Source organism: Zosterops lateralis (genome assembly GCF_965231275.1).
Source record: "Zosterops lateralis genome assembly, chromosome: 17".
In the NCBI taxonomy this organism is placed as follows: domain Eukaryota; kingdom Metazoa; phylum Chordata; class Aves; order Passeriformes; family Zosteropidae; genus Zosterops; species Zosterops lateralis.
Genome location: NC_139777.1, coordinates 11,767,442 through 11,787,758, shown reverse-complemented (window position 1 = coordinate 11,787,758; position 20,317 = coordinate 11,767,442). Strand labels below are relative to the sequence as shown.

The 20,317-nt window shown below is 41.3% G+C and overlaps 1 protein-coding gene across 2 annotated transcripts; it reads right to left on the bottom strand.

Annotated features, from left to right (window-relative positions):
* Window positions 1–99: 99 nt before the first annotated feature.
* Window positions 100–20,177, bottom strand: PRR14L (proline rich 14 like). Of its 2 annotated transcripts, XM_083873896.1 has the most exons (10): window positions 20,131–20,177; window positions 18,415–18,907; window positions 17,256–17,337; window positions 16,006–16,071; window positions 9,759–13,770; window positions 6,704–6,772; window positions 5,744–5,912; window positions 5,346–5,452; window positions 4,326–4,397; window positions 100–3,699 (listed from the first exon to the last, which is right to left on the bottom strand). In XM_083873896.1, the coding sequence occupies exons 2-10, from the start codon at window positions 18,862–18,864 to the stop codon at window positions 3,423–3,425; spliced, it is 5,304 nt and encodes a 1,767-aa protein (XP_083730022.1). In that variant the 5' UTR covers window positions 18,865–18,907; window positions 20,131–20,177; the 3' UTR covers window positions 100–3,422. The 2 variants fall into 2 exon arrangements, with proteins under 2 accessions (XP_083730022.1, XP_083730021.1); XM_083873895.1 differs by having other exon boundaries at window positions 9,759–16,071.
* Window positions 20,178–20,317: the final 140 nt, after the last annotated feature.

Below are 20,317 nucleotides of genomic sequence, written 5' to 3'. Positions count from 1 at the left end.
GATCTCTTTGAAGATTTGACCTTTCCCCCCATGCAAGACATTTTATCATGCATTTTTACCCATATAAGCCTAAAGGCCTTAAAAACCTGAAAGGTTCTCAGAAAAATTTATTTCCATAAATTAAAAACACACACAAAAGAAACAGTAAAATTTTAGATTCACACAATATTGAACAGAAACAAAATGCCAAGAGCATGATGGAGGCTAATGGCACAAGTGTACAAATTCTCATTGAGCTATTTGTTAACTTGATAGCATCATACAGACTTTTAATCCACAGTTACCATCCATATTCTAGAAAAGCACCTGGAACATAATATACCAAAGGCCCACCTGAAATAAAATACAATGAATGAGAAGTGCTTGCAGGAAATCATATCCAGCAAGTACCAGAACTCAAAGCCAGCCAGGCATATGCTGTACCATACACTAAGGAGCCTTAGCTGCTCCAGTCATTGCATGATGAAAACGTTTTTTTCTTCCTTTCTTTTTTCATTTAAAAGTGATCTTTCTATTTCTAACAATCAGCAAATTTAGCAAAGAGCTGCCTGGCTCTGCATAACTTACTACTAAGAGACAGGACATGGCAAAAGCTTTGCAATCCTTCTCAAGCTGTTCTAGTCATTAGTCTGTGGTGTACTTTCTACAGTGATACAAAAACATCCTCACTGGGGTGGGTTTGTTTAATGAAAAGGCAAGTGTACATGTCCTGCTAGGGATGTATGCAAGACCCCAAAAGATGAATCCCCTACACTTTTGTCTTTCAATTATCTGTGACAGAAGCAGCTCAGAATGGCAAATGCTCAGCTTTTGCCCAGTCATCACTCCCAGTGTACAAGCACAAGGAACATGGCTGTTCCATGAGTGCTGTAAACAGGAACAGAGGTGGGAAAGGAAAAAACAAAAAAGTGCACAAGCAGGACTGACACCTGTATGCTGGAGGGGGGAAGAGATGCTTGGTCTCCACTAGCTTATATCATCATACAAACACTAAACCAAAAGAGAATAATGCTGTGTATTTGGGTTTCCACAAACTAAGGTCTGGGAGAAGCTAGACAAATGCAACATCATTTTGTAACTCCTCCAATTACTGTAAACTGAAGAGAATTTAAGTGTTTTGTTTGCTCTGCTCTCTCTGCTGTAGGTAGTAGAAAAAAAGTTACAAGCTCTTATTTCCATGCAACCACAAATAAGAGAAAGCAGGGAAGAAAATCAAACCCACCCTAAACAAAACAAAAAAACCCCCAACATAACCCAAAGGAAAAGACTCAACACATTCCATGTTTTGAAGCACATTAGAGGTCTTAACTTTTCCTGGACCCAAGTCTCTTCCCCCCCACCCCAATCTTCATGTCCTTGAGGGCCCCGGTAAGGTTACAGCTTAATTGTGCCACAGCACTGGAAGCCTCCCATATTAATAGGTGAATGAATGCTCTATAACAATCCCATTCTATAGCATAAATCCATAAAAATATATCTCTCACTCTTGCTACTGCTTCCAACTAGTCAGTAATTGGGCTAATAAGCCAGCATAGGGAAACTTTCAAACATTTTTTTAGGAGGCAGTTGACCTTTGTTTTTTAGAGATTTTTTTTTTACAAAAATAAAGAGGATCAATTAGAATGTTCTACAACAGCCCAATAGGTTAACCAGAAAAATACTATGTCAATATGTTCAAAGTTTGCTTTGCTATTTTACCCTCAAACTCCAAACACTACTACTCTAAGTGTGCACTCCTCTCTTTTCTTCAGTCTTCCTGATTAAAGATAATTACCCTTCAAAACAAGAATATAAACTTTTAGAAATCCCAGCACATAAGCTGGGAGCAAAACAAACTCAGATTAGATTTCTTTTAAGACTCAGGCACACACAGTGTAATAATCCTCTGCCATTTCTCTACTCTCAAAGCTCTGAAATTCAACAGATTGCTTGTTAACATTTAGTTTTCTGTTTGGTCAGTAACAGAAGTGGTAGAGCAACAGAAGAAAGTGATGGTATTTGCAGTCCTGCATTTATTGGGACTTTATAAAAAATACCCACCCACTAGATATTTGCTCAATTTGAAGGTAAATAGAAACTCTATTATATGGGTAGATAAATAAGAAAGTGCAAGTTCAAGTGACAAGTGAAAGAAAGAATAGACTAATTAAATTTGAGCATCCCAGCAACGACAGCTTTGCCTGAATAACTTCTCTAGGCACTAAGGGATAGAAATTACCTGAACTGCAGCTAGCATTGGAATTATGCTTCAAGTTAAGTTTAACAGAAGTTATGCCAGAAGGGAGCTCTCTTCCTTCCAAAGGTAGAGCTGAGAAATTGCCCAGTGCTGCATCAGATGATTACATATGGCCTTACATAATGAAAACCATGTCCACATACTCCAAGGCTCTTTGTACAACACTGGCTATTATACAACTGTGCTGTACAGAGAATATCTAATTATCAGCTACAGGAATTGTAAATCTAAAATGGTAAAAAAACCCCTTCTTGTTGACATTAAAATCAAGTTAGTATGAATGGAATTAAAATAACTTTAAAACAAGTATCAGAGATTTTGCTGGTGTTCCCTGAATGCAGCAGCTCAGTTCAGTTAAATAAAAATCTCTGCCTAGGTATCCTGCAGCTTAACATCTCATGGACCAACTACCTTTTCCTCTGGAGAAGAGGTTGGCATCAGCCAAGTAAGTAAAAAAATCTGCTATTTGGGAAAAAATAGCACTGGGCACCATTTTTCCTTAAAACATTACCTTTTTGGAGTTGAATCACGTTAAAAGAAACATATACAAAGTGCAAGTTATTTAAAGTCTAATTATGTGGGGTTTCTGCTGCCTGGAGCCAGAAAGGGCAAAGAAACTTAGAAGGGACCTTCTAAGTTAACAGAAGGAAGAAACAATTGAATGCAAACCTAGACAGTTTCTCGTAATTATCAAAAGGTTAGTGGTATATCAAGAATGTGTTTGCTAGAATTTTTCTTTATCAAACACAATATCTCATTTGTCAGCTTGTTAAAAATAGCCATTACAGTAACAACAGCAGACTCAAATGTGCAAATGTTCTGGAGTACAGAGTTCTAGCATCACTGAAGGTGCACTACTCCCTCCTTGACACTCCTACTCTACCCCCAAAAGATATTTAAACATAATTAATTAAATATAAGCAGTTCTTTCCAGAGGTTGAGAAAGGAAGGGTAAATTTCATATGGCTGTGTTACACTCAAACAGGGACTTAAAAGAATCCCTCCAACAGCATTTAAAAACAAAACAACAAAAAAAAAATAGCACCTTGAAGAGGCTCACAGCCAAAAACTGATTATCAGATGTTAGAACATAGTGACAGAGTAAGGTATGAAGAAGTCAGTAGAACTCTCCCAAGAAGAAAATACTAAAGAAGCTGACTGGACCATTTCCAGCTAAGTGGCTCCCTCAGATGCTGGAGGCCTGCTCCTGCTCAACCTCCTCTGCAAAAAAGGCTTCAAGGTCCATTAGCTTCTGACTCAGAAGAACATCTAACTCTGCACTCTGCAGTGCAGCTCTTTTTGCTCGGGTGAAGCTACCCACTGCTTTGATTTTGCCTCGTGTCTTCCTTTTCCGGGGAAGAGTAAAGTCCTGAAACTCTAGAATCCGCTTCCTCTTTTGCTGGCTGACAGAGATCAAGTGTCCATTTTTCTCCTTGGGCTCCTCAAAGATTGTTTCCAAGCTCCTGGTAAAAGCAAGAACAGAACTCATGAACACTTTAGCAGCAGCCACCTTACACTGGCAGAGAGACTGGGAGATTTCATAACCCAGGTAAACACACTTCTAACTTTTACATTTTTACAGCCCCTCCACACCTCTTGTAATGTTATCCACACCTTACACCTCCTACAATGCACATTACTGCCAGCTGAGTTATTGCTGCACAGACATTTGGGTAGAATCTCTTTGTATTTCAGTTCAAAAGCACAATTACAGAATCTTGATTTTACAGAATAAATAGGTTTGAATGTTTGATGACAAGCCATTATTGTTAGCATTTTAAAGAACATGTAATTTGAATTTTGAAAAGTACCGTACTTTGATGGAGACTGGAATGAATGGATAGATGAAAAAATATACAAATCCATACTTAACCAGCTGCAAATTCTTAGTTCATATTCTATTTCACTTTTCCCCATCCAAACAGTAGAACAAACTATTTTCAATTTAACTTTCTCTAGCAGTTTAAACTAGACCAATTTTAAGAACATATCTCCCTCTTAGCTTTCATACACCTTTCATCTCCTCTCTCTCCCCCCACTAATTAATATACATTTTTCTTAAGTTTTCTTATTAGGAAGCAGAACCAACCTGGCAGGAGGAGGGGACTTATAGTTCTTGTTTGTGTAAATTTCTTCTAAACTAAATTCTTTCTTCTTAAGCCTGAAAAAGTAATGACAAATCAATCTAGAAGGAAGAATCTCAACACAACCTCTCTTCACAGCAAGCAGATTTACAAGAAACAAATGGTTTGCATTCTATGCCTAAATACTAACTAATTGCACTTTAACTAATTGGGAACAAGGAGGAATGAAAAATGAGCTCATTAAGTACATTATTTCACACAGTGTTTTTATAAGGCTGGTGTCAAGACTTGCCCTTTCCGCAGTGGTCAACACTCCCTCCAGCACTCTGTGATGCTTTGAGATAATGATGCTCAGAAGGGGAAATCCCCTTCACTCTTTTGTGAAAGCTGAGAAAAAGTCTTACATTTTAACAGATGAAGTATTAGTCTTGACACTGGTTTTAGTTACTGACAATTACCAAGCTGATCTCTGAAGAAATGCATTCCTTTGTCAAAGGTGGTACCTGTGTTTAGGACAGAAGTCATACTAAATGAAGTATGACTAATTTCACCAGTATGACCAGCAGTCACCCTAAATGACTGATTGGAAAACTTTATCAACATCTGGCACTGTGATTTCCCATACTTTCAGTGAACTAATGTTTCCCTAAGATCATACCCCAAACAAAGGAAGAACTGTGAAAAACTCCAACATGATTTGCATCAACAGAACTTCCTGATAGATCACTTTATCTCACTGTGCACTGCAGGTGGACTAATTTTCATTTTACAATGATCAATAAAAACTTCTTTCTTCTTTAGAAATTTAAAAATGACTGCATTGCAGCTTGCTTTTTCACATTTTGCCTAAACTCCAATCAGCAGTTTTGATCCAGCCAATAGAGCCGTGTTAATCTTTTCTTGTAAAGGAACTAAACATCAGACGTCACTCAACTGGGGCTGTATAAAACAGTGGTGGTAAGAAAAACATTCATTGAAATGATTACACTCATATATTTTGAGCCCATTTCAGAGGTACTGCTCACCTTTTTGGTTTGGGTAGTCCCATTGGAGTAAGGTTAGGGTCTGGCTTAGGAACAGTTTTCCTGATTCGGATCTGTGAGACTTTCTTTGGCCTCTTTTCTGGCTCAGTCTTAAGAAAGAAAGAAAGAAGGAGAAGTAAAGTTAAAATCAAGGAAATTAAAACCACAGTGGTCAACAGAATTCCCTTTTATTCTGTATATACATTATCTATAGGATAAACATTCCTCTCTGGTTTGCCACCTTCTTTCTGCTTGAATCAAAGCAAGCAGCAGCACAGAGTAGGACCTGCAGCCTGTTTTTTCTCCTCATATTTAACAGTTACTTAATATCCAGCAGCAGCAGCAGCTTCAGTTTCTGGAGAACCAAGAGTCTGAGAGATTTAAATACAATATGGACTCACTTTTTTCAGTTCTGTGTCATCTTGGGATCTCAGACAGGCTGGAACAGAAGCATCTGCTTCATCAAGGGCAGGGATCTGGAGCTCAGATGCTGAAAGCCTGGGGGGACATGGCAATGACTCTGGAAGTGCATGAGGCTTTGGTAACGGAAAAGGGAATGAAGTTTCCAGACTGTAAGAGAGAAAGAATGAAACACATGCAGATTGATACCCAACTGATACTGCAACAGCATTCCATGCTCTCAGGAGATTGTCCTAAATTGCAATTATGGGCACAAAAAGCCAACACAGTTCACAGAAATTGCCCAAGTAAGTGAACTCTGGTACACACATACAGCCCAAACCTGCTGCAGCCTACTCAGATACTGACACCAACTAAACTGCCAGAGTATTTGAACATGTAATTTTAAACCCACTCTTTTCCTTTTCATACAGCTAAACAGTATACAGCTCTATTTATCAACTACTGATAGAAAGGGATCAACCTTCCTTTTCTGCCAGGAAATTTCTTTGACACAACTATCAATCACATTTTTTGTTTACAGATAAACTTAAAATACAGCTTTGATACCTGCCATCCCCACACTTAGAAGGAACAGAAAGAAGTTTCAGGACCTATCATCCAGTTGCTCTGGCAGAAAGGACTTATATCCAAATAAGGAGTCAAATTTCTATCCAAGGAAGGAATCAAACTTCTATAGTTTCACATACTCATTTCATAAGAAGTGAAGTTGAAGGTAACAGAACTGTTCTGTGCAGTGATCTATGTGGTGTTTACATAACTGCCCCTCCACTCTTCTACATTACATCACCCTGTCAGCTTACCTCACCCACTGCCTAATCAGAAAGCTGTTCTGGGAGTGAACTGCCAAAAACTGAAAGCCAAGATGCCATAAGCAGTGGCTTTCTGAGGAAGATTATAGCCCCACTACCCAGAATGAACATCAACATCCCCAGACTTACCGTATTGCGTGGCCTGAGGTCTGCAGTGCTCCCATATTTTGCACAGGTAAGTGTGGTAACATGGCACAGCTGGGTCAAAACAGGAATGAAAAAACAAAACAAAACAAGACAGGCAAAAATTAGGTCTATGCTATAAAAAGATGAGGGAAAAAGTATTAGTATAAACTGGACTGTAAGACAAGATGCTCATATCAGGGATGAGAATGAAAAACTAAAATGATACAAGACAGCCACATGTGTTGTTTAGGCTACTAGATTTCATTGTTAGGGAAACTGTCCTACTTCCATTTAAAAATGGTAGTAATGAGAAAAGGAAAGGCACAGAAAGAGAGTCAGACAGTAATATTTAAAGTCATAATTATTTCTACATAATTATTAAAGTCTGAAAATTGTAATTCTTTCTATGAAAGTCTGTATTCCTTACTCAAAACCCCAAGTTTTTAAAATTAAAGTAACCAAAACCCTTGAAGGATCTGGTTACTAAATAAAATAGTGTATAATGGCAACAGTAACAGGTGAAAGGAAGTACTTCCATTAAGTGAACTCCCTGTTGCCTCTAACTCCCACAGCCTCCAATACCCTCACTTGATTGGAATAACCAAAGGTCTTTCCATAAGGGTTGGTAATAACCAGAATTCTATGGTATAAAAGTCAGCACAGCAACTCTATGTCCTTTGATATTAAGCTTTGCTTTTGTGCCCATACTATTATTAATAGCAGGAAATCACTTGGGAAAGCTTTTATTACATTCAACAGCAAATCTTGTATTTGCTACTCTCTCAAACCAACAGTGAAATGCACTTCACTGTTCTAAAGCAAAGATGTTACAGCCAGACTGGAATTCTACAAAGGGAATTAAAACCAGCCATGCTGGAAGCACAGGGAATAGCACCAACTATTCATAAAGAGGTCAGAAAGACCCACTTTTTGTGTCTATCACTTCTGTCAGAACTGTAACATTGTTTCAACATTCCAGTCACTATTCCAGTGTTACTGGAACCTGTATCAACCTGCAGCAGCAGAGCCCTCTCTGTTAGAGACAGAGCTTTTTGTTCATGCAATAATAATACAAAATTATAAGGACAGAAGAAAATCACTTTAGAAATTTTTGATTCAAATAAGCATTAATTAGAAAAAAAGTCACTAAAAGAATACTTCTATATTGACAGTGGAAGGGACAGTGGAAGTCAGGTAGAGAAACTACCTTAGTTCCTTGTTCTCCTGGTTATTAAGAATACTAATTGTGAGTGAAATATTTAAAAGAGAACAAATACTTTCTAGATGAAAATGTCCTGCAGGGAACTTTTTGATTTTTGTGATTTTTAATTATCTTAAAACAGGCAAAGATTTCTGTCATAGTGGGAGCTGAAAATGCTTTTATACTGCACCAAACATGCCTCTTATATTTACATACCAAGCATCTGAGTGGGACAGATTTACATCTGCTTCATATACATAGTTGTAAGATATTTTAGAGAAAAAAAACCAAACTGAATTTTAGGGTATTTTAACTCTGGCTTATTTTTCACTTGAAGTGAAAAAGTTTGATTTGAATACTCTCCCTTTGGGAAAAAGATCACTCATAGCAAAGCACACAGCTTTCCAATTACTCCTTACGTCAGGAACAAAATCCTCTTAGACATTTGTTAACTGGATGTGCAGTCCCGAGCTGCTGAGGAGCCTGCAGAATTAAGGCTGTGGGAAAACCCCCAAATTCTGATCTCCCACTCCAAGGATAACCTCCTTGTGATGCCTCAGCAACACAAAACACTAAATTCACACTAATTCACAACTAAGTTTTAAAAATATGTTTGTTTTGTTTTTAACAATATGTTATTTTTATGTTTAGCGCTCAAACTGTACTTTACTGGCATGATCACTTTCAGACCATGGGATGAAAATGGAAGCAAGTCCCATAGAATGTGCTGCAAGTTGTCTCTATGCCATTATTCAACTTAATTCTTTTAGTGCAGACAACTCCAGAGTGGAGCAGTGCTTTCATAAGCTTGCTCACACCTTTGGCAGACATTAGAATTTATACTAACAAGTGATAAACTTTTAGATATGTTACCCATTTATACAAAGCAAAGTGCAGCATTGCTTATCTGGCAAGATTTTTGGTTACACTTGTGTCAATCGGTGACATAGGTTAAATTCAACAGTTCTCTACAGACTGCCACACTAATCAAAACAATGAATTAAATAGACTTTGCTACAATGCTCATGAGCTCTGTCCAGGAATTGCAAGGCAATGAAATCAGGAACCGAACTGCTCTATGTTACTGAGGGATAAAGAGCAAAGTCTTGGCTCAAGGACATGCAAAAATCCTGTAACAGAGTTAGGAACTTCTTTCATTCTTTTTATTAGCAAAATGATCTTAAATGCTCATAGCAAAGTAAAATCAAATATGCAAAGTAGATTTCAGTCCTCTTCCCACTCATAACAAGATTGACACTCAGAGAAAAACTCATTACTGATGTTAACTGGAGCTACATTTGCTTGTGCCAATGTCACATATGAAAAGCCATAGCATGCATAAGGAGGTTTCAATTAGCATAGAATGATCATGGAATACAAGTAAAAATGTTACTGAATGACGCCCCCCACCCTTTACAATTCTTCCTAACCTGATATTGAGCATTTGGTTCCAAGGGGTATTTGTGGCTCAGACCTCTGAAAAAAACTTTCCTACCTCAGAAATCCAGTTCCTCTGCAGTCACTCTGAATAGACCTAATGAAGTAGCTCACCTTTTGCATTATATACTCTGATGCATGATGTGTATATTTTGCAAGGGAGAAGAAAATAGAGTTAGCCATTCTGCCAAAACAGGATAGTATTAAAGAAGTGAAGGCAAATATATTAAAATTCAGCTAACAGACTGTTCTGTAATAAAGGATCTTCCACGTTGAGCCATTGCTGGAGCAGAATGTGTAGATCTGGAACAGGAGAAACTGACCCTCCAGTGCAAGCTGCAATCACCCTCTCCCTCCCAAAAAGGAGCAAGTCTATACCCTGCACACATTTAATCTCAGAAATAAGTTGATGGGTTTTACCTGTTCTCGATGCCCACACTTGGCTGCCACCTGCAGTGACTGGAATGGAGAGGAGTGTTTTCGGAAGGACGAGCAGCAGGACCGTGCTGGCTCCATATGGACAAAACCCTGCCCAGGGAGTATGGCAGTGAGGAGACGAGCTCATCGGACACACACCTCGGGTACCTGTCCCCTTTCAAACCCTGTGCCAGCTGCGATATGAACAGTCTCTGGATGGTAGGAATATGGCTGGTTAAGTTTCTTCTTCTTGTCCAAATCCTGTAACATCCAGGGGAAGAAAGTGCTAACACTGTGTGAAGGCCAAGACTGGAACAACCTCCTCTTCTTCCAGCTACAGTGTTTCTTCCAGGGTCAGGAAGAACAGCAACAGTCCTGGGGGTTTTTGTGGAGTGAGAGGAATGAAGCTCATTATTTACACTGGAATCTTCCTTGAAAGCTGTTGTATCCGGACAGCTCTGAGACAGGAGAAAAGACAAAGTCCACTTTGAAGCTGATGCTGGAGTTTCTCTGAACACTGGGCTGTGATGTACAGAGTGCTGGGATGTAATCCCTCTGAGGTCTGTCACAGGACTGGAGTCCAATTTTACGTGAAAAGAAATTGGGAAAACTGAGGTGTCCAATAAAGAGGTTGGAGGCATGTGGCTTAAGTCCGAAGAAAGTATTTTGGTAGTTTCTACAGGATAAAGTGCCAAAGGCTGAAAGCTGAACATCTTGGTGCAGCAGCTGTCAGCCCAGCGTGAGTGTACGTTCCTGTTAATGCAAGAAAAGGCTTCCAAGAGATTTTTAGATCTACATTGGCTGAACCTGTCACCCACTGGAAGAATTTCAGAAGAATATGGCAGAGGTTCTAAGTTACGGCTGCTTTTGGCAGGGGCCAGGAGCTTGCTGGCCATTGCAGACAACTTGCTCAACAATGCTGGTTCTTTGGTACATTTTCTGAATTTCAAGCTGTTCAACAAACTGCACCTCTTGGCCCTCTGCCTTGGCATATGCGCAAATCTCATGGCTGTTTCCTTTTCCACTGTCAGTGGTCTACATGGAAAGTACAAAGATTCCAGAAGCGTGTTTTCCTGTTTAGGGAATATTTCCAGAGGAATCTCAGAGAAAGGTGAGCTTTTAATTTTTTTGATTTTTCTTACGGTTTTTAGCTGACACAATGTGGGAACTTTTTTGCATGTCCTTCCAGGTTGTATTTTTAACGGAAGAGGTCCTCTGTTTTTATTTGTAGTTCCTCTTCGTTTATTTGTAGTTCCAAAGGCACCAGGGATCCCATCATACCCTAAATTAAGGTTCAGGTTTTCCATTTCTGAATCCTGAGTCTTCAAAAACTGTGAACTAATAAAATCTGTGGTAATCTTTGGCCTTTTAACTTCTTGTAAAGTGCTACATAGTTTATTTTCACTGCCTCTTACAGCAAAAATCTCCTCTGAAGCCCCTCCAGACTTCACATTTCTAGATGTCATCAAGTCAGCTGAAGAGCTGCGTAAGAGTTCAGAACTGTGCAACATACTTGGTTGCAGTATGATTTTTGCTTTCTCCTGATGTTCTAACTTCTGTTCTTGTTGTGCCTTGCCCAACTGATGTACTTCCATCTTTCCATACTTCTTTTGTTTAAGTATTTGAAGTTCTTGTATTTGATCAAGTCGCTCCGAACCTAAAGCCCCATTTTCCTTGTGAACTGCATGAGTTGGTACTTTGTCCTGCCCTTCTGTTACATCCTTTACATTATCTTTGCTCCATGCATTTAATTTGTAAGGCACACACGCTTCACTGCAAACCACACAGTTTGGGGATGGCTCTTTGCAACTGTCTGATAGTGTGCTCGGAGGTGGAGAAAATGCGGGCGTTGTATCATCCTGCACTTCTGGGGCAGCCTCTGTGTCAGATACAGCTCCAGCCTCACCATCATGCACAGCTTCTGAAAGTGCACTGGTACCTGCTAAGTTTGGGAGCTTTGTATCATTTTGTCTTTCTTTTGAAAGATTATTTAGTTTGGATTTTGGGATTTCTTCCAAAACCTTTCTGTAATTCTCAGTCCTGAGGGGGACTATTCTGCTACCAGACTCTTTAGAGGCCCACTGACAATCTTTGGCCAACCTTCCTCTAGGGACTACCTTTTTTCCTATCTTCTCTTCTACACAGATTTTCTTAGATTTCTCTTCACTGGGAGGACTTTTTGGTGAGCCCATGTCCATGTCTTTCACAGCTGACACACAAAGTCCTTCACCTTTCAGACTTTCTTTGCTGTGGGCACAAACTCTTGGGCTTTTGGCACCATACAGAGAGCCAGCTGCTGATTCATCCCCTGAAGATGGAACCTCAATATTGCTGGTTTTTTTCTTCACAGAAATTGTTACAGAAAGGATTTTTGTCATTGAACTATCTTTGTTAAATTTTTTGTCTGAAGATGAAATATCTCTTTGTGTATTCTCAGGTGACATACACAGCTTTTCTTTCTCAGGCAGAGAAATGTGAGAGTTCAGAGCTGACATTGTTTCTAAATCCACCTGAGTCATATTAGAAGTTTCTTGGATGTCAAACTTTTCAGAATGAGATGGATCAATGCCCCTTTGAGCATCAGTTTCTTTATCAGGTCCAAAAGTTAACTGCGGGCAAGAGTTATTTAAGATAGGAGTTATACTCAGACTTTCTCTGTTTTCCATATCTGAAAGCACATTTATGTTTTCCAGCTTATCTGTATTCTTTAACGTCTCTTCACTGGGAGGACTTTTTGGTGAACTCACGTTCATGTCTTTTACATCCGGCATGCAAAGCCTCTCACCTTTCAGACTTTCTTTGCTGTGGGCACAAACTCTTGAGCTTTTGGCACCATACAGAGAGCCAGCTGCTGATTCATCCCCTGAAGATGGAACCTCAATATTGCTCGTTTTTTTCTTCACAGAAATTGTTACAGAAAGAATTTTTGTCATTGAAGTATCTTTGCTAAAAACTTCAGCTGAAGATGAATCACAATTATCTCTTTGTGTACTCTCAGGTGACATGCACAGCCTTTCCTTCTCAGACAGAGACATGTGAGAATTCAGAGCTGACACAGTTTCTGAATCTGCCCGAGTCTCAACACAAGATTCTTGGATGTCAAATTTTCCAAAATGAGATGGACCAATGCCTCTTTGAGCATCAGTTTCTTCACCGGGCTCAAAAGTTAACTGCAGGTGAGAGTTATTTAAGATAGGAGTTACACTCAGATTTTCTCTGTTTTTTGTATCTGAAAGCACATTTATATTTTTTGGCTTGTATGAAAGACTCCCATGAACTGATGAAATGGGCAGAAATTGAGCACTAATTGTATTTCCCTGGTTCTTCACCAACGACTTCATCTTTGGCAAAGATTGCTGCGTTTTGTTTCCTGCAAACACCAGCTCTGCTTTGTCTTTTGCACATTTGATAAAATGAGCCTGCTGTGAGCAATGTGGTCTGCCATCAGAAAAGTTTTCTTCAAGAGTTCCTTTATTGTCTCTTTCCCATCTGTTCTCATGTTCTTGTACTCTGATTGTCTTCTCTTCAATTACATCACTGATGGAGTCCATGTATCCTGAAGACTGTTCATTTTTCACACCAATTGAAGAGTCCAAACCCGTGACATTCTCTTGTAGAGCTCCTTTAAACCTGGCTTTTCTTGCATATTTATGTTCTAGCAGAGGCAGGTCACCACCTGTTTTTAGCAGGACCTCTTCACTATGATTAGGACCAGCTTCATCTCTTTCCACAGAACCACCCATGGTTTGTAAGTCAGTGTTTGGTTGGTTGGTTAAACTTTTTAAATGTTGCTCACTGCCCAGCACTGGGACATCAGACTCACTCTGACATGGATGAAACTGATTTTCCATTGCACAGAGGGTCTCTCCTGTCTGGCCAGGATGTTGTGTTGGAATGTCCATGTTGTCAAGTGCTGCATGTGGATCACAGGTGGAACTGCTACAATCACAGGGATCAGCTGTGAGCAATGGCTTTTCTTCCTGCTCACATGTGTCCAGTTCTCTCTTCCATGGGCCTAACAGAGAGTTGTAAAAGCCAAAATTATGAGCACAGGTGTTTTTCTTCAAATATCTGTCTAATAGCTGTTTACTCATCTTATTTCTCTGATTGCCTTCAGGAGCGTTTGGGGAATCCACAGCTCTTGTTTTATCAGTTTCATCTGTCTGGGAAGCACACATACCAATCTGTTCTTTTGCCTCATCTCTGTCATAAACAATTTCACTGCCTGTTCCCTTACAAAGATCAAATTGTTCCACAACCTCCATATTCTTATTTGAAATCTCATCTCTTGCCAAGGTAGCAGTAGACCTCTTTGCAGTATGTGCTGAGCAAAATACGTTTTTTCCTCTGGGAATGTCATTTATCCCATGCAGAGCTATCCCTCTGTTGCCCCAGTCATTTTCACAAAGAGATCCACGTGCCAAAGGGGCGTGTGGTTCTGGAAAGATGGCTGCCCCTTTACTGTTATATCCTGATGAAGACTCTCCTTCCAAATTATCATTTTCTTCAATCTTACCAACTTCAACACCAAAAGAATGACTGTTCAGGAAAACTTCATCCACACGTGTACTCCCTGATAAAATACAGGAAGTACTGGCAGCTGTACCCTGTTTTTCTGTACTCTGATTATTACAAATCCACGTGCAACAAAGTTCATTTTCTAAACCAGTGACTCTCTCCTTCTTTCCTGCAGAAGATTTTATGTTTATTTGGGATACTCTGCTTTTTGTATTAGGGTTATCAAAAGTCATATAATTTACAGAAGACTTGAATTTGTCTTTATGAAGCAAAACTTCACCAACTTGTTTTGCTGTTGTTCCAGAAGCAGCAATTAATTCTTTTCTAGACAGATTATCCCAAGCCTTGTCCCTGGATGAAACTTTATTAGCAGTACAAGGAAGACACTCATTATAATGAGGTTCTCTTGATTTTTGTAAATCAGGAGGTAGAGTTACATTTAGTGTATGAAACAAATTTGTTTTGTTCCCAGTGGATAAGCTGTCACTACTATCAGCTTCTGCAGCTCCAGCTAAACCACCAGCCAACTCTTCTGATGTTGTATTGCTCTCAGATTCCTTTTCAAGCAGTTGTGCCTTGGGTGAGTCTTTTTCCAGCTTGGTACTGAGATCAAGACAGCTGTGGTTACTGAGAGGAGGAATTTTATTGGCATTACTATGAAAGCATCTGTCTCTCTGCCCAGTTTCATGGGAAGCAACATTACTCATTTCTACCCACAAATTATTTTCTTTTATATCATTCTTGCATGGGTCACTGGCAGAGAATTGCCACTGGTCCTTTTTCAACTTATCACCTTCTGACAAGAATATTTTAATTTTTTCTTTTGAGAACTCAGCAGATGAAGCAACAGAACTAAAAACTGGAGAATGACAATGCTCAGAATTAGCAGCATCTTGAGGTTCAGGCCAGGTACAAATTTCAGTGTTATCTCTCACAGCAATTTTTCTCCAGACTTCAGCAGCCTCTTTAGATTCAGAGTATGATTTTCCTATAGTAGCACTTAATTCCCTAAGATCAGTTTTTGTGCTAGATAATCCTTTTTTCCTTACCACTGAGATCTGCTCTACTGGTACAGATGTGGAGGTTTGGTTTTCTAAAAACCCAGTTCCATGATCATAAGGAGTGTGATGTTTCATGTTTTGGGGAAGGTACTTCTGGGGGGTTTCATTGATAATTCCATGAACTGCAGAACTGCTTTCTAGTGGCATATTTCCAAAGTCCATAGAACAGGTGCTTTTCAGAACTGGACACAAAACTTCAGTACTTTGTGTGGAGAGTGTTCTACAGCTTTTTGCTGAGAACAACTCATGAGGTCCATTTTGTCCAGGTACAGAACTCTTAAAGTCATAATCATAATTTTCTTCATCCTGCTGACAGGTCTGGCAATTAGCAAATGACGTACTGAATTCATTAAGAGGATTTTGTCTGGGTAGCTTTTCTTCTCTAATCTCCAAAACAGATACACCATTCCCCCCTGTTCTCAATGGCATGGCAGCATGGGCTTTTGACCCACTAGAGTCACTGGTTTCTTGTGGATGATCTGTAGCTCCTCCAATGTCCACGACTTTTAAAGGCTCTAAAAAACCTAAGTTGCTGGTTTCTGAAACCCCAGCTCTGGCCATGACTGTGTCTACATCTGGGCATTGACTGCTCTCAGGTGGAAGACCTTTACTCACTCTGTCATTCCTGTATCCTGCTTTACTAAATATCCTAGTCCCATCAGCCTTCATACCTTGTACTTCTTCAGTGAGCTTTGGCAGAGTTTCAGCTGTCACCTGAACATTTGCTTGGTTTTCTTCTGCATAAGAAAAAAAAATAAAGCAAATCAGAACCACATGCTAAATTTAGAAGGCATTCAGCTTATTAAGTACCTTTTGTTGTTGTATACAACATTCCGTGCAGTGTTGGTTACCAAAATGTTCTTAAAAGTGAGAATTGATGCTCACAATTTTACTACAAGTCTTTAGAGGAAAAAACAAACTACTCCACCACAAAGCCAACAAAGAGAATCCTCTTCAATATAGACATTCTCAGTCTTGTATATTTCAGATTCCTCTAATATCAAGCCAGGTGAACGCAGGTCCTGTAACTTAACACACAGGAAACCACAGCCAAAATTAAAATAATGCTTATTTGTAACATCAAAATTCAGCATAGGCTGGGACTTGATCTGCTCCAGCCTAGAAATATGGCTGTGCATTGTGTGGCCATTGCCATTTCTTCTTCCTTTAAGACATGTCTGTCACTAACTCATCCATAGGAAAACAAAACATATCTGCCCAAGCAATTTGGATTATTCATAAACTTTTTCTGAAAAATCATTAAGAAGGTGCTAATTAAAAAAAATTACAGTTACTGTAGAATAAATTCTTACTCAAAACTTTACAGGGAACATATTTACTCAGACTTCTGCAGATCTTTTCCCTGTTTTCTCGTAAGCACCAAGCCTAGATTTGCCAGCTAAATACAGGTTTAGGTAAAGATAGCAGGCAGGGAAAAAGAAAATAATTACTAGATGCAGGCAAAGTGACCAAAGTACTTGGAGCTAGAAGATTATGGAGGATCATAACAAAATTAATAATTATGTTAGCTGTCCTCTTTCTTTGGATTCTGCACTTTAAATTTTATTTTTTAGAACACTCAAAAATGAATGAGTAATACTTTTCTATATATATGGATGCTATTACTGCTGTCATATGCTCCATCTTTGAAACAAAAGGAAATGCAAAACATCTGCTATTAACAACCTCTTCTGCTTTGGAAACAGATAACTAAAACACATCCTCTACACAAAAGTTCTGCAAGCAAGTACATACCCTGCCAGGAGAAAGTAAAGCATTGAGATTTTTACAGTTACACAGGGTAATACTTTCTACCATAAAATAATGAGCCATCCCACAATCACTCATCCATTTTAAATCAACAGTAAATAACTGGGAGAGAAGCAGGGGCTGGATAGGGATGTACAGCTAAGATAACTACCTGTGTTCCTCAGAGATCCTGCAATTTCAGTGCAACAGGTTCTCAAAGACTTTGCCCCTTGCTTGTTTAAGTGAGGGTCCTCCTGGAACAAGACAGAAATAGCAGTGGAAATGGTTAGATTTTCTGAAGTGTGTCATGTCTCAGGGACTGCATCTACTTAGTGGGGTTAGTTCAGAATAAGGAACTCACTGTGAAACCTCCAGACATATCAGCCTTGGCAGAGGCAGTCTTGCATTGCAGGGGCTTCACACAAGCACTGAGGATGTATCCCCAAAACACCTCTATTTAGCAGCAAGGAAGCCTTGTGACTTCAAAAAGCCACAAGCCAAAATGTAAGTACATATCTTAAAATGCAAATTGTTGGAAATTGGATGAGAAGAGTAATCCAGTCTCCAAGTCTGGTACACACCTCCAAACCACTACCACTAGACTTCTGGGAAGGTGTGTGCATTTTCTGCCTCTATTAGAACTTGCCTTCTACTATTCCTTGGGCTCAAAACCACAAACCCAGGAATAGATGACCTAAATCTGCTAGCAAAATCACCAAACCATGATCCCACAACCAAACTACCTGCATTTAGAAATATGTGAAAATTCATCGTGGAAAACTGAATTACTATAAAGCATTTAATAATTTTAATTTCACATAATGATAAATATTTTTTTTTAATTTCAGATAAACAGATAAAAATTTGGAATTAAACACACAGATTATTTTAGTGTTATGCAACACCCAGTAATTATGGCAAAACACTCAGCTGTGCACCTTGTTCTGTTACATATCTGCCTTGCACCATTCCAACAATATTTAAGCAAGTGAAAACTGATTATTTTAAAATACTGCTGGTCTACTGAACTACTGAGTCTAATTTTTCAGTGGACCCACAATAATCCAGACACTGACACACACCCACACCCTGGACATGTCCAAGGCCAGGCTGGACAGGGCTCTGAGCAACTTGGTCCAGTGGAAGGTGTCCCTGCCCATGGCAGGGAGTGGGAACAAGATGACCTTCAAGGTCCTCTTCCCACTCAAACAATTTTATGATTCTGTACCAGAAGACACAAAAAAGAACCAGGAAACCCATTGCCAAACCCACTGCCTAGTGACTCTAACCCTAAATTCAAGCTATCACACAGGGATTCTGCATTCACTTACTTGTTCTGACCAACTTTCATCCAGGGTTGAAGGACAACATTCAGCAGGATGGTCCTCAGCACCTTGAGCCTCTTCATGTTCTTTCTGGGGTCCATCACTAGAACAGTCTAGTTTCCTAAAGTGTCTTTTTCTGTTTTTTTCATCCTCTGCAAGGTCTCCAGCCTGTAATAATCCTTCAGGAAAGGATTCTGCTGGCCCATGAGAAATCACCTGGAGCATATCACCCAAATCCTCCGTTTTCTGGCGGAAGTTTCCTATGGCAGAAGTCCACGGCCCATCCCTGTGTGCCAGCACAGGCACTGGCCCATCAGATTGTGCATCCAGTCCCAGGCTGGGCCCTGGCACTGCCATGAGTTCTGTGGAGATGCTCTCTGCCAGTCCAGTGTACAACTCCTCTATCACAGCAGACACAGAAGAATCAAGGGGAGACTCCACCCCAGATGAGAGCATCAGGGCTGTTGAACATCAGTTACCCTGAGCTTTTCAGTTTATCCTAAAAATAAAAACAATGTTAAATCAATGTACACTGGATTAACCATAGAAAAGCCCAAGCTAGAAGAGACCCTCAAGGATGACTGAAGTCCAGCTCCTGGGTTAGATTAAAAGGAAAAGCTTAATTCCTCAAGATTCAAGTATATACGTTTAAGAAAGATACTTCCAACTATGTTTTTAAGAAAGGTGCTTTAAGGGGAAACATTTGAGTATCTAAGGAAATGCTTCATGAACAAAAGAAGAGAGTAAAGCCAAATAGATATTCCCAAGCCTCATTTTCACATTCAAACATCTCCCTGCAGATTTAACCACATCTTCTGAGAAGCCTGTGAAGAGGTTAAAAAGCAAATCACTGGGGCTTGTGTCAGACGTCCTCCTCCTTCACTAAAACTAAAGCATCGTTTGATTTCCTGGGATTGTCATGAGTTTCTAGCCTTTGGACAAAAGCTCCAACTTTTCTTTCTTCACATTCTCTGCCTCACACGAACACTCCCTAAGCCCTGAGCCAGCAGACTGCGCCTCTCGGCTTCTCCCCCTGAGCACCGGACAGGCAGGACAGCGGATGGCTCGTCCCCGCTCCCGGGTCCTCCTCGGCCCAGCACCGGAGCGCGGGGACCGCCCCGTGAGCCCGGGAGGAGCTCCGGCGGGGCTGGCACCGCCTCTGCCGGCGCCGGGACAACCCTGACGGCAAATCGCTGCTCCGGGCTCCGGGCAGGAACGGGCTGAGCCGGGCCTGCAGAGCAGCATCGGCCACTCGCTTTACCAAAGCACGGGCTGAGCAGCCCAGCGTCGATCTCTGCTCCTTAAGCGAGAGCCGCCCGTGCAGACACGGGTGAGACTCGCAGCCGCCCCCCGGGAACACGCGAGGCCACCGGTGCCCGGGAGAGCATCACCCTCCCGGCGACACCGCCCGGGCATCGGGGCCACCGGGGCCACCCTTCGTTCCCGGCGCCGCAGCAGCGCCGACAGGCTCGGCCCCGAGCCCCGCTCCTTCTCCGCGGCGGCAGCCCCCGCACCGGCCGGCCCCGAGGGTCCGCAGCCGCCCGGGGATCGCCGCTCTCGGTAATTACACAACCGCCGGTGTCTCCCCCGCGCCGGGGCTGGGCAGGGCCCCCGCCGGTCACCCGGCCCCGCTCCAACCCCCAGCCGGCGGCGGCGGGCGCAGGAGGCAGGTCCGGCCGGGCCCCCCCGCGCCCCGCCCCGCGCCCCGCCCGGTGCCGTTACCTGAGCGGCGGCGGCCGCCGGCCCCTCTGCGCGCGCCTGCCGCGCCGCGCCCCGCCCCGCGCGCATCACTTCCGCATCCGGGGCCGGCGCGCGCCGACCCGCCAGCCCGCGCTGTGGCCCCGCCCCCACGGCAGGGAGGAGTCCCTCAGTGGGCCGGGCTCTCTCCGGCCCCGCCCCGTGGTGGGCG

Coding starts and splice junctions, on each gene's coding strand:
- PRR14L (XM_083873895.1), bottom strand. CDS start 18,864: ATGCTCTCATCTGGGGTGGAGTCTCCCCTTGATTCTTCTGTGTCTGCT. Junction 17,338..18,414: donor ATGAAAGTTGGTCAGAACAA/GTAAGTGAATGC, acceptor GTCTTGTTCCAG/GAGGACCCTCACTTAAACAA. Junction 5,913..6,703: donor ACCTCAGGCCACGCAATACG/GTAAGTCTGGGG, acceptor TCTCTCTTACAG/TCTGGAAACTTCATTCCCTT.